This window comes from Trichechus manatus, unplaced genomic scaffold (assembly GCF_000243295.1).
Source record: "Trichechus manatus latirostris isolate Lorelei unplaced genomic scaffold, TriManLat1.0 scaffold00101, whole genome shotgun sequence".
Lineage (NCBI taxonomy): Eukaryota > Metazoa > Chordata > Mammalia > Sirenia > Trichechidae > Trichechus > Trichechus manatus.
Genome location: NW_004444037.1, coordinates 10323071 through 10337292, shown reverse-complemented (window position 1 = coordinate 10337292; position 14222 = coordinate 10323071). Strand labels below are relative to the sequence as shown.

Below are 14222 nucleotides of genomic sequence, written 5' to 3'. Positions count from 1 at the left end.
AGTCCTCAAGGTCGAGAAGGGAGTGTTGACACGCTGTGGGGTTGTTAACCAATGTCATAAAAGAATACGTGTACTGACTGTTGAATGAGAAACTATTTGTTCTGTAGACCTTCATCTAAGGTACAATAAAAAAAATTAAAAAAACAAAAATTAACCAAAAGGACTTCATACAAGACATAATCCATTTTTCAATCACAAAAACTTATTAATGTTTCTCATATTATTATACTTTATATCTTACATGTTTCATAGGTGTTTTTTGATTTTTTTTTCTATGCAACAAAGAGTATATTTAAGGAAAAAAATGCATATGGCTTCATACGTCCATCCATCAAAACTTTACAAGCGGTACTAAAACCATGCCGCTTCTAGAACAAGCAACCTACCAAATCAATCCTACTTCCTCAATTAGATTAACTCAAGGAGAGGGCATGGGTATTGGTTGAAGAGAGGGGAAAGAGAAGGAGGAAGAGAGAGCTAGCAATAAAGAGAGTACGTAAGTACTAAATCCAAAATTCACCAAATGCCTGTTAATTTGTAATTTGAAAAATAATTTCCCCAGTAATTAAAATAACATTAAATTGGAAAGTAGTTTCCTAAAGCAAGAATATAATTCATCTGATTTGCTTTTCCTCTCTTTTTATCTAACTAAACCTCATTAACATTTCTGTTTTCAAGTTGTTACACTTTCCATAATCTTTAATACCCACCCCTCAAAATGCATATAAACTTACTTGATCACAGTGCCACAGTGGACTTGCACAACTTCTTTCAGCTACTTTTTTGCCACAGACACATTTCTGTCTGCTAACTCTTGGACACGGCTGACAATTTCCTAAAACCAGAATGATAAATTAGCACAGAAACATTAGAAAAGCAATAAAGATTGCTTTGACTCTTGCTTAAAGTCAAACACCAAACAGGTATAATCTTTCACCTGCATGACAAGGATTTTCACACTTATGCTGTCCACAAAGTAACTTCCGCCCACACTGCAGCTGACAGGACCATTCCTTGGCACTGCACCTACGAGGGATAGGTTTTGCTTTCTTACAGTAACAAGTAGTTGTGACCATCTTTGGACAAGGAGGGCAGGGACCTAGGATCCAATAAAAAGGGGGGAAAAAACAATCAGGAGTCAAAAGTTAAAACTTTTAATTCCCAAACCTATCAGTAATTTCTAAAGCTTTCCTTACTGATACTTTAAAAGGCAATCTCTTTTAATATTTTCTACGGGCAAATTTAACTTCTGAATTCAACTTTCACAATTTTTTCTGGCCTCAGTGTAAGAAGAAATAACCACTCATAATTAAATATGTAATACATAACTCACCTGGATGACAGAGAAGTAAACACTTATGGCCACAAGAAGGTTTAAATTCTCTCTCACATACTTGGCCACATGAATGAGGCACCAGCCATGGGTCTAAAGGTGGATCTTCTACTTTTCCACAATAGCAATAGTACCTATTAGGTGTTTCAGATCGTTTGTATTCAAACCTACATTTTGGACTACAAAGAAGAATGAAATTACTGAAGTTAATTTCATCTTTAAATTAAGTCACTCCCAAGGTTTACCGTTCAGCCAAAGATTAGACAGCCACATAAAACAAAACGAGACTAATGGGGCACAACAGTGCAGGGACAAGGACTAGAAGGCAGGAGGGGACAGGAAAGCTGGTAATAGGGAACCCAAGGTTGAGAAGGGACAGTGTTGACATGTTGTGGGGTTGTTAACCATTGTCATAAAACAGTATGTGTACTAACTGTTTAATGAGAAACTATTTGTTCTGTAAACCTTCATATAAGGTACAACAAAAAAAAAGTTAATTTCATCTTCAAAAGCAACATAAGGGGTAGGAATATAACCATACTTAGTAAGAGTTCAGTTCATGGTAAGGTACACTCTACTCCATATTTATATTAGTAAACAGACAAAATCTTACTAGAATTAATTTCAACCATCAAAAACAGCTCCGTCCGACAGAATTTCCTGAGATGATAGAACTGTTCTATGCCTACATTGTCCAATATAGTAGTCATTAGCCACATATAGCTAGCGAGCACTTGAAATATAGCTAGCAGATGCAGCTGAGAAGGAATATATTTTTTATTTAATTTTCAAAAACTGAAGTAGCCACATGTGGCTAGTTGCTACTATATTAGCACATACCTAGAATATAGCTACAAAAAGAAAGCAATATTAGCTTTCTACTAACTACTTGCACTTTATTCTTGAGGTACTCGTCCTGATTTTTATTCAGCTCAATTTTTTAAGAGTTTGGCACATGGTTCACAAATAAATAAAATACATTAGCAGCAGCAAATAAAAGAGGGCAGTCAGGTCATGGGTAGGCAGCACGGCAGCAAGAAACATGACTTAACGAGGGAGAAAACTTGAAAGTAACCAAAGAATTTCATCATTCTCAACGTCTAATACAAAATATATTTCAATCGTGTCTAAATCAAAGAAAAGCTCAAATACTGTTTCATAGTCTATGCTAAAGCAGAGAGATTTTTAACCGGCCAGATTAAAATAAACATTACTCTTCAGTTCTATCAAAAATTCACTTATAAATCATAGAACACTTCATTCTCAAAAAAATGCTCTAACCTTTACTATTCTCCAGACAAATGTTAGTGTTAGTACATATACGAGAACAACAGTTTCGTATCATCACTTAAATTTCTTTGTACTACTGCTGATAGCTGCCATTTAGTCGGCCCTCGCCTCACGGAGACCCTATACACAACGGGATCAGACCATTGTGATTCACTGGGTTTTCAGTAGCTGATTTTCATTGTCCTGAGAACACGTTCTGTTTCTAAATAAATTCCACAAAAGTATTCAAAATAACCAAAAGATGTGTTTTTATAATTAAAAATCAAGAACAAAATATCAAGTCTCATCTGGAATAAATAATTGGCATTTATGTTGGAAGAGTTAAATTTTCCTTTACCAAAGGAAAACTTTCTACCACTCCTTTTAAGCTAGTGTGGAAGGGGATATATACTTTTAATAAGCTTAGATATGGATGGCTAAAAAGCAACTCACGATACCTCAAAACTGCCTGTCAGCACTGAGACTGAATTGTCCCAGAATACTAGGGGAAGTGAGGGCAAATGTGCAAATGCATGAGCTTTATTTAAAATAATGGCATGCCAACAATGAATGTAATTATGCCATATTTTGTTCATAAACAAACACTATCTTAGGTAGAAACATGTATTTAAAACTTTTTATTTCCACAAAACAACTAACTTGAAACTATTAACATTTTTTATCAAGTTCTAGCTCCATGCTGAGACAATGATTTAACAAAATGAGTTCTCAACCAGAATCACCATTTATTTCATCTCTTAAAAAATGTGGAATATGGAATGCAAAGGATACTACACAATTGATTAAATACTTTGTTCCTTATAGCTTTAAGGAGTATCAGTTCACTCCTCTCTTAACTGGTACTTTCTACCCTATGGCAAAATGACTACTTAAAATACAAGTGAGAAGAGCCAAGAGTGAGAAACATACACCCAAGATTTAAGTGTCTAAAGTTAACGAGCCAGAATATCTGATTTAATTCTATACCTATAAAACACTAAAATTCCCCCATAAAAAAATAACATACAGCATCAAAACAAATAAAACTTTGAAATTTTAAACTGCTTCAGAGAAGCTAACACTCATGGAAAAGAGAAAAAAATATTTATCTCTAAAAGCAATATTGTAAGACAAAACCCATTAGAAGAATAGAAACAGCACTAAATTTCCTTGAAATCCTAAACTTCAAATCCTGGCTCCACCACTTACAAGTAAGAGGATTCTGAACACATTACATAGCTTCAATTATCAATCTCCCCATTGGTCACATGGGAATTAAATCTCTCACAGATTTCCCAGAGCTGTTTTTATAAAGTAACTAGCAAGAGAAAAATGTTTTAAAAAACTATACCACCACAATTTTACAAGCATACTGGTATTTACAGTAATAAGGGGAAGTCAGACACAGATCTAGGTTCTGTGAGGCATGAATCTTACACAATTTGAGGGCCTTCATTAACACAAAATTAAAAACATAAAATTAGGTTCAAAAGTGAATATTAATGTAAATACATAGGGCTCCTGAAGCTTATACCTCATTACCTTGACAGTAAATCTAACCCCTGGGCCAGTATGAATCTTTTCATTGTCTTTATATTTAGCAGAGATATAAAATTTCCATTTTCCCAACTCTTTCTAGAAATATGACAGAAGTTCAAGATCATATAATCATCAACATTATGCCAAACTTATAAAAAAAATGTAGACACATTAATGAAACTGATAATATACACCTGCCATTTTGAGGGATTTCAAGGATAAAATTAGAAAGCCTATGATCAAAATATATTAGATGACAATCTTTTACAATGTGCTACTATTCACAATAGAAACTCCAAAAGAGAACTACCAGAATTATGTAAGATTCTCATCAGTCCTGTAAAAAAGAAATGAAAGTTCTTTAAAAAAAGATAATTAAGGAATTTTTTTCTGCGGAAAAAAATAAAGTCTCAATAACTTATTCATTATTAAGAGGAATTAGTAGTTATACAAATTGGGAAAGGAAAAAAAAAACATTATCAAGGTCTCATTTCATCACAAAACTAAAGGCAGACAGGTTAAAGGATATTGAAACTACCAATAAAACAACTTAACAATCTATAGTTTTCATATATTCTACAACTTAATATTCCTGTTAAATCAGAAAAAGTTACCAAGGCCAGGGATAATCTCTCTTTCCAAAATCATCATCAGTCAAAGGAGAAGATACAAGAAACTGGCTGTCCTTAGCCCACTTCTGGATACAAGGCATGTGAAATATACAGAAACATCCTGAACAGCTCCAAACCTAAGAAAAAGGTGTCAGAAATTAACATGTATGTAATGATTTCTTTAAAATGATGTTACCTTAAATGAGCATCACCTTAAATTATTTTTAAGAGCTATCTAAGAATTAAAGAAAAAACTCTTCCAATATAAGAAATGTTCTTTATAAAAACGTATTTAAATGTAGAACACTTTAATGAAAAAGATGAATAACTCAGATGCATTCGGCTAGAAATAACTACTGCTACTATTCTGAATGGTCACCAAGTATTTTTGTATATATTTCATACTCTTAAAAAATAAGGTTATACTGTATGGACTAATACATAACTTTATAGTCTTTTAACATAGTATGGACTGATACATAACTTTATAATATTTTAACATACTATAAGCATTCACCCTTATCAAATGTACATGATTTTTATAACTGTACAATACAGAATGCAGATTTATGTATACCACAGTTTATTTAACCAATTTCTTATTGTTAGACATTTTTGTTTACAGTTATAAATAACCCTATAATGAAATCTTTAAACACAAATATGTATGTATCTCTATATAGCCCTTTCATTACATAAAACCCATTAGTCTAGTACTCATACTGCTAAGTTCTAAATATCAAGTAAGCTAAAAAGTTGAGAATATACATATATATTATACAATTTAAAAACTTAATAGTAAATTCATAAAATATGCCAACACTTTGATATAACAGACAAAAATCTGTTCTCTTTTCATTATAATATTTTGTAACTGTTTCATAAAATCACTGACATGCAGTATTGGAAACAGCATTAAAAAACAAAGCCAATTTTTTAGTTTGAGCTCCCCACAAAGCAGAGCTTTAGAATATAGCCTGTCAGAGGACAAGAATATATCTCTTCCCCGATGACCCTACACACCTCCCACAGTACCTTCAACACAAGCAGAAGCTCACTAATAAACCATAGCAACTGCTGTTACTTCCTTGAAGGCAGGAACCATATCTATATTTTTATTAACCTACTGAAAATAATGAAATATAGTACATTTTAACATTTCAGTAATTGTGGGAATCTCTAAAGCATAAATGCTAAAAATGCTCTATAAAATCAGCAGGGCATTTAAAATGGATACTTGCTTCAGCTTATTAATAGTACTAAAAATACTGGATGCTTATTTTGGGGTAATTTTGAAAAAATTACAGATTACAAAATGAAGATCAATTGATATACAAAATTCTCAAAGCACTTTCGAACAAAAAATAAGAATAATATATGGCTAAGTATCATAAAAGCAAAATAACATAATTTTAGGAGATACATTACTATAGATAAGGAGAAAACTTACTGCTTGGTTTCTCTTCACTGAAGCAATACAAATTAAGCATGTCATAGCCCCTGCTTGAAATGCTTCATTTACATACTGTTTTGTTCGTTCTAATTCACGTGTATCTCCATCTTGAAATTTAAAAATTGAAAAATCACATTTTAAGCAACATATGAAAATAACACAAACTCACTAGTAACTCCACATTATGTAAGAATTATCTAGCAATCTCAATTTCTCAAAATATAGAGCCGGAAAAGAAGAAGTTTAAAAAAAGAAGGTAACCTATGAGCTGCTGTAAAGAGCAGTTACTACAGAAAGGTTCAAGAAATAACAGGTAAACAGCAAAATGAAACATATAAAAACTACCCAAAAGCACATATGACATCAAAAGGGCAGTAGTCAGAGACAACTGAGTGTAAGAGAAATAAGCCTACCTGTCTTTAGTACGATAGCGATTGCTCGATAAAGACTCTGAGTCTCCAAGAAAAGCAGACTAATAACATAAACTACTGTAAGTGCTTCATGCATGCGAAAGCTGGGCAATGAATAAAGAAGACAGAAGAACTGACGTCTTTGAATTATGGTGTTGGCGAAGAACAATGAATATACCATGGACTGCCAGAAGAACAAAACAGATCTGTCTTGAAAGAAGTACAGCCAGAATGCTCATTAGAAGCAAGGATGGCAAGACTTCATCTCACATACTTTGGACATGTTATCAGGAGAAGAACATCATGCTTGGTAAAGCAGAGGGTCAGCAAAAAAGAAGACCCCCAATAAGATGGGCTGACACAGCGGCTGCAACAATGGGCTCAAGCATAGCAATAGTGAGGATGACGCAGGACTGGGCAGTGTTTCATTCTGCTGTACACAGGGTCGCTATGAGTTGTAAGCAACTCAACGGCACCTAACAACAACCACACCACCATAACTGCAGAACTTACCAAGGCAATACACTGGTTCAAGTTGCCAAAAAGAAAAAATAAATAGGGAACTTTGATAATTTTTTTACTTTCTAAAAATCACTTAGGTTAAATACAGCACTCACGAAAACTTGCTCTACTACTACATAAACATAAGTGTAATTTAGGATACTAAACAAAATATGTATAAAAGCCCTCCCAGAACTATCAAGTATTATAAAATTATTGAAGATAATTGCTTTTCTTTAAATCTAGGGTATTTACTAATTTTAAAGACGAAGAAACTAAGATCCGAGATGTTAAATAACATGCCAAGATCATAGAGCCAGTAAAAAGCAAAGCCAAGATTCAGACCTTGGCAATCTGGCTTCACAGTCAATGTTATTAATCACCTTACAATACTGTCTTTCTCCCATAAATAAGTACATAAAAAGAGTGTCGATCTACTCTACTTCATGATTTTTTTGCTTTTACACAGAAAATGCAATCAGCCTAGTAATGGCCCCAAAGCTATATAAACTAGGCTTAGACCTAGCTCTGCCATTTACTAATTGTATAACTGTAGGAAAGTCACTTCTCCTCTGTAGAGTTGTTTGCTAGAAAATTCCTAAGGTTTCTTCTAGTTCTAAAATGATAAATAAGAAAAAGAATGGATCAAGAGTATAAACACACATTATAGAGACAAAGATATTATCAACCATATGATATACATATAACTATTCCGATAAGCGTTGATAATACATGTAAGAATGTTTCTAATAATGACTTTAAGTACAACGTGGAAAGTTTAAGAGCATTTACATTAAAAAACAGTCTACCTTTACACTAAGAACTAAATTGTACTCAGTGAGAACACTTGGTTTTCACAGCAATCCAGATATACACAACAGATAATGTGATTGTACACTTCAACCTGAAAAAAACTTAGCTTAAAAAAAAAGTATGAAAATCAGAAGTTGTAAATAAGACATAAATTAAATAAATAAAATCAAGAAATGAAGCTGACTTCAAGACACATTTAACCTGATGAAAAAGAGAGACATGAAGAACAGCTCAAAAACAGTGTCCAAAATCCTCAAGTCCAACCAAATCCCAACCAGGAACTACTTGAGCTGACTCATCTCTCAGGGAGTTCTGACATCCCCCTCACAGCATTCTAATGAAATGTCCGATAAAAATACGTGGACAAACTTCTAGGGCTATAAAAAAGCCAAGTTGCTCTCCGATTTACTTTACAGAAATATTACTGTTACACAACATATAACGCAAATAAAAAACGTACAATAACACCATAACCCAAAATGCTCGCTCTTAAGATGCAAAAAGTATACCACATAGAATAAAGGTATTGCCAAAAATGTCAGGAATACATTTTCATTGATGTCAAAAATAATGAAATTTAAAAAACAAGTACCTGTCTGAGTAGTGTATGTTATAAATGTATTGGCAATTATTTTCCCCTGTTTTCCTTCGTCATCTCCTTCGTCTTCTGATGAAGAGTTAAAGTGTTCTTCAACAAGTTTTCTGGCTGCAGCTTGATTAGCCTTCTTGATTTCCTCAAATTTCCTCTGTGACATTAACTCTGTTTAAAAGAAAAAAAAGGTTTTCATTTCTGCAAAACAATGTTCCAAAAAGCAAGGCACGATGTACTAATATGTCATTTCTAAACATGCATCTAAAAGTCACTTTTGGAGTGTTTTATTTTACTAAAATTCATAAGAAAAAGTATTTTCTATACTTGTTGACATATGACTAAACAGAGTACCGCAACAAAAATTTTCACTTTTGCAAGTATCCTGTTAAATGCAGCAAACTGTTATGGAAACAGTGAATATTAAAAAAATTACAAAGGTATGATAAAAGTATAAAAAAACTGATTGGTGATCAACCTGAAAATAAGGACATTTATAAAAATCAAAACAGGATAGTTTAAAATACATTGTACACAATGATTTTTAAAACGTGGAGAAACATGCCCACTGAGAGCACAGCATAATCACTGGAGGAGGGGGGCTTTTTCAAACTACCCTCTTCCACACAATAGCTTAGCCCAGAGTTAAAATAAAAAGTATTTACTCTGTACCCATTATGTTTATAATCTGCTTCTTAAAAAGCTCAAGGACTTTTTGCCTTTATTGAAATATGGTCACAAAAAATATACACATTTAACATTAACGCAGTTAACACGACAAACATGCTTCTTACAACAGCTTCATTCCAAAAAGAAATGTTATATATGTTTTGGATTAGTTCTTCCACTGTTCTCTTTAGCATTGTCTCTACTCATTTTCTAACTCGGTTAAATAATAATGCAAGAGAGAATTAGACTGTTTCACAGCACATAGTCCCAATAAAACTTTGAATTCCTTGAGAGCAAAGACCACGGGAATCTTCTTCCAGAATTGAGTGTTAATACACTCTTATGGACAGCAAACATAGCTCAAGAAAGGAGCCACCAGCCTGGTGAACTGATCTGAATTCATTACTGCCCATAATTGAAAGGATTTTAAATTTGCTAATTTAAAATTTAAATTACTAATTTAAAATTCACTTTATTTTGAAACTGAAGAGCCACTACCAAGATAAACTTTCTTATCGTGGGTGGTATATTTGTACTTAACGATGTTTTATCTTTTATTTCTCTCAGAAAATGTTTCCTTTTCTTGTTGCAGCCAGTTTTGTTAGGGGTTATTCAGTATTGCAAATAAAACTGGTACAAAATGTATACAGTGCCTACACCTAAGAATCTTTGAGTACTGGGAAAAAAAAGAATGGCTCAAAAACTGATGTTCAAAAGGAGACATGATTAATGCCATTAACCGATGGAAATTAGCACTTAAGGGTATATAAAAAAAACAAAAAAAGGCTGAACTGGACACATACAATGAAAAAATTAATAACTTAATAAATTTATCTACCTAATATCAGCTCAAGGAGCCCTAGTGGCACAGTGGTTAAGCAGTCAGCTACTAACCAAAAGGTCGGTAGTTTGAACCCAGGCACTCTGCACGTGGGAGAAAGATGTGGTAATCTGTTTCTGTAAAGATTTACAGCATTAGAGACTCTATGGGGCAGTTCTACTCTGTCGTACAGGGTCACTTTGAGTCAGAATAACCAGATAATCATCAGCTCAAGGAAAGTTACAGACAAGTTGACACAGCAACCTGCCCACTTATGATGTACTCCAATTAAAACGACTAGTTACGATGAACTGCACTTAGGACTGTCTATTTTTTGGGGTTTTTTTTTTGGTACATCTTATCACCAGTAAATACGTACTACATACAACGTTGTAGCTTGTAATTTGCTGATGTTATCATTCTTAGATGTTCGCAGATGTTCAGTTTGATGGTTTACTGTTCAAAACACTGCAGTGGAGCAGGCTATGCCCTGGTCTACAATGAAGTCGGTGTTGGAAGTCGTAACAGAAAGTTGGGCAATGTCCAACTCTAACAATATACGACAATTGAACTGCACATGCAACCAACAACCATTAACACTCCTACTTCACTGTTACAACACTGACAGCGACTTCATTGGAGACGAGGCTGACAGTGTGATATTTAGTGTTTCATACCATAAGAAGCATCAGTTGTTAATCTGAAATAAGGTATTCGATTTATGTCAGAACTGACTTAAGACAGAGTCGTCAGAACAGAACCCCAACATAACATGGGCACTACCTGTATATGCATTTACAGTCAAATCTCAATTATCCAGGAAAGAATTTTGCTTTCCTTCTAGCCACAACATTCAAGAAAGTTTACCAAAACTGTTCATAGGTCTCCAAATTATACCCCTCACTACCATCACCAACTCGGGAATTGCAAGCTAAGAAAATACCATGTAACTTAATAGCTTAGAAGGGGGGTAAAAAAAGTCCAAAACTCAATTGTGCCCCCTTCCAGAAATATATATTCTGGAAAAAACATTCCAAACACAAAATAAAATTAATTCAGAGATCATACCCCTGGCCCCGTGCAGCCTCCCTTATTATGGACAATTGAGAGTAGTTGTGTAAGTGCTCGCAGGCTCGACTAAAACACAGGTGAGAGGTGTTGCCATATCCTAGGATGCAACACCAGATACAGGCTTGAAAGGACATGAAATTTATGAATAGGAACCACAGTTGGGAGAGCTGACACAGCTCAAAGCTTACAAGGCATAGACAAGAGTAGGGACTCAAGGCAGACTGACGGGGACTACTGTGAAATGGAGTGCCAAAGCCCAATCTAAATGGGATATCAAGACTCAGCTCAGCTGTTTGTAGCCGCAGACAAAGCTACGCAAGCCCTAAGATCATACTTTTCAAAAAAACTTTACATCTTATAAGACATTTTTTTTTTTTTTTTTTTTTAACGGTGGCAACCAATTCAGATTTAAAGCATTGTGTTAACCAACCAAAACAAATCTCTGGCCACAATTTGCAACTTCCGGTTCTAGGAATTTAGGTAGGCAAAAAAAAAAAAAAGTGAAGGAAAGAGTACAGGGCAGACAAATAACAAAGAAATATCAATTGAAACTAAGATGAAGAGAGTGTGATGGGAATCTGCCTAGAATGCCGAAGAGTAGCTGCCTGAAAGGTCTGAGAAGAGGAGCCAGAAATAAACTACCAAATGAGGAGAAAATGAGTGAATGAACGAGGGCGAGGACAGAGATAGTCCCGACTAGCGTCTTAGAAGGCATCCAGGTGAGACCGAGGGTAGGAGCCATTCTCACCCCTGACTACGGAAGCCTGCGGTGCTTCAGATCCCCCGGGGCCGTTCCCTGCTGAGCCACCTGCAGCCGCAGCGGCCACGGTTCCTCCGTGGCTGGGGCCAGGACGAGCGGCGCCCACTGACCCCTTCTCTCGACCTCCTCCGGCGCCACGGAGACGGACTCCATTTCCTGAGGAGGGGGCCGCAGTGGCCCGCCCTCGGGCTCGGCCTCGGCCACCGACCACCTGGCGCCAGGAAGCTTCCATACCTGCAAAGGAGTTTAAAAAAAAAAAAAGAGTGGAAGGAGAGTGAGCGTAGCTGATGCCGAAGCGGAGGAAATGGGCAGAGGCGGAACCTTGTGTGAGGAGACGGAGAGGAGGGTCCCTGCAGGGCTGGGACAGGGTTGAGAGGTCGCGGCCCTGCCTGTCCTGGAGGGCGAGTCCCCCGCTAAGCCCAGGCTTTGGAGATGGACCACAGAGGGAGAAGACTAGGAAGGAAAATGGACCACGGGGGTAAAGAGCACCCAGCGCCAGAGAGGAAGAACCCGGGAAAAGGAAAGCACCGCATCAGCCTTAGAAGCCCGGTGACGGGTAGAGCAGCAAACTGACCCGGAGACTCCAGCCCAGACCAACTGCAGTAGCAGACCCCCAAGGGAAGCTACGTCTCCTTACCGACGGGGCCCGCCCCTAGCGACTACAACTCCCAGAAGCCCCCGCTCTCGGCCAGCAGAACGCGTGGCAGCACCGGCCGCTTCCTTATCCGAGAGGGCGCGTGCTTGGGAAGGTGGGGCCCCGAGCGCGTGCGCTGACCGTGCCGGGCCACCGGGAACTACAACTCCCGGCGTGCTCTGAGGTTGGGCGGGGTCGGCGTCCAGAGGGGGCGTATGGTTGGGGAGATGGGCGGGCCTCGAGGTGCTATTGACCGTTGAAGATGTTGCTGCCTCCCTGAGACTGCCCTAAACCCAGGTTGGTATCGAGACTGCTGGAGGGGCTGTAGTTGGCTGTCCGCCATCTTTAACCTTGCCTTCCGGCCTGCAAGTGGGAAAAGGATTCTCATTGACAAGAAAAGCACTTACAGTGAAAACACACTTGGGGTCAGCTTCCATAAAGAGGGCGGGATAGCTAGGGGAGTATTGCGGGGAAGTGTCTCTAGTGGGGAAAGTGCCCTTCTGAATTACTAAAGGACACATCTAATGGCTAGTACTGTTACAGTCCTTTATAGTTCACAATGTGTTTTTACCGTCGCTAGGCCATTTTTACCTTCGCAACAGCTCCCTGAAATAGATTTTATTAAGGAAAGTAGCTGAGCCAGGACCTAGATTTTCTGGCTTCCTTGAATCTTTCGATAAGAATATTTATTGTTGTTGTGTGCCCTCAAGTCGATTCCGACTCATAGTGACCCCGTATGACAGAGTACAACTGCCTCCATAGAGTTTCCTAAACTGAAATCTTTATGGAAGAAGCCCTGGTGGCGTGGTGGTTAAACGCACTGGCTGTTAACCGAAAGATTGGCGGTTCAACTCACCAGCTTCTCTGCGGGAGAAAGATGTGGCAGTCTGCTTTCACAAAGATTTACAGCCTTGGAAATCCTATGGGGCAGTTCTACTTTGTCCTGTAAAATCACTATGGTTTGGAATCCACTCGATGGCAATAAGCTTTGGGTTTGATTTTAATCTTTACGGAAGCCAACTACCACGTCTTTCCCCCAGAGGAGCGGCTGGTGTCTTCCAACCGCTGACCCTTTGGTTAGCGAACACCTGACCACTGTGCCACAGGGGTTCCTAAGAATATATATTAAAAAAAAAAACAACCCTTTGCGGTGGAGTTGATTCCAACTCATAGCGACCCTATAGGACAGAGTAGAATTGCTTCATAGGGTTTCCAAGGAGCAGCTGGTGGATTGGAACTGCCAACCTTTTGGTTAGCAACAAGCTCTTAACCACTGCACCACCAGGGCTCCAAATATATATATAAAACCAAACCCAGTCTGTGGCTGTGGAGTTGATTCTGACTCAAAAAAAAAAAAAAAACATTTTTGAGGTGTGTCTGGGATTGAAAAATATATTGATTCCTATTTGGGATTATACAACTTTATTTAATTCTTCAATGCCTGGGTGGCACAAATGCTTAAGCGGCTACTAACTGAAAGGTTGACAGTTCAAATCCACCCAGAGGCACCTCAGAAGAAAGACCTGGTGATCTACTTCTGAAAGATCACAGCCATTGAAAACCCTATGGAGCACAGTTCTACTGTGAAAGACATGGAGTTGCCATGAGTCAGAATCAACTCCATGGCAACTAGTTTGAGTTTTCGGTTTTTGGTTTTTTGTTGTTGTTCGTTTTTGTATACAACCCTTCAAACTTCATTCCCCTACATTAATAATAAATATCTAATATTTGTTGTTGTTAATTGCTGTTG

At 37.1% G+C, this 14222-nt stretch overlaps 1 protein-coding gene across 2 annotated transcripts in view; it reads right to left on the bottom strand.

Moving 5' to 3' along the window:
• The window catches only part of NFXL1 (nuclear transcription factor, X-box binding like 1), a 69942-nt gene extending 57489 nt beyond the window's left edge, over positions 1–12453 (bottom strand). Inside the window, exons 1-8 of one of the 2 annotated variants that reach the window (XM_004382932.2) lie at positions 12413–12453; positions 11827–12072; positions 8522–8689; positions 6203–6312; positions 4756–4889; positions 1334–1512; positions 938–1099; positions 735–835 (exon numbers count right to left, since the gene is read on the bottom strand). In XM_004382932.2, the coding sequence (XP_004382989.1) occupies positions 735–835; positions 938–1099; positions 1334–1512; positions 4756–4889; positions 6203–6312; positions 8522–8689; positions 11827–12070 (1098 nt within the window). In that variant the 5' untranslated portion in view covers positions 12071–12072; positions 12413–12453. The remainder of the gene's footprint in view (positions 1–734; positions 836–937; positions 1100–1333; positions 1513–4755; positions 4890–6202; positions 6313–8521; positions 8690–11826; positions 12073–12412) is intronic. The other variant, XM_023737382.1, reaches the window with a different exon arrangement.
• Between the last annotated feature and the right edge of the window lie 1769 nt (positions 12454–14222).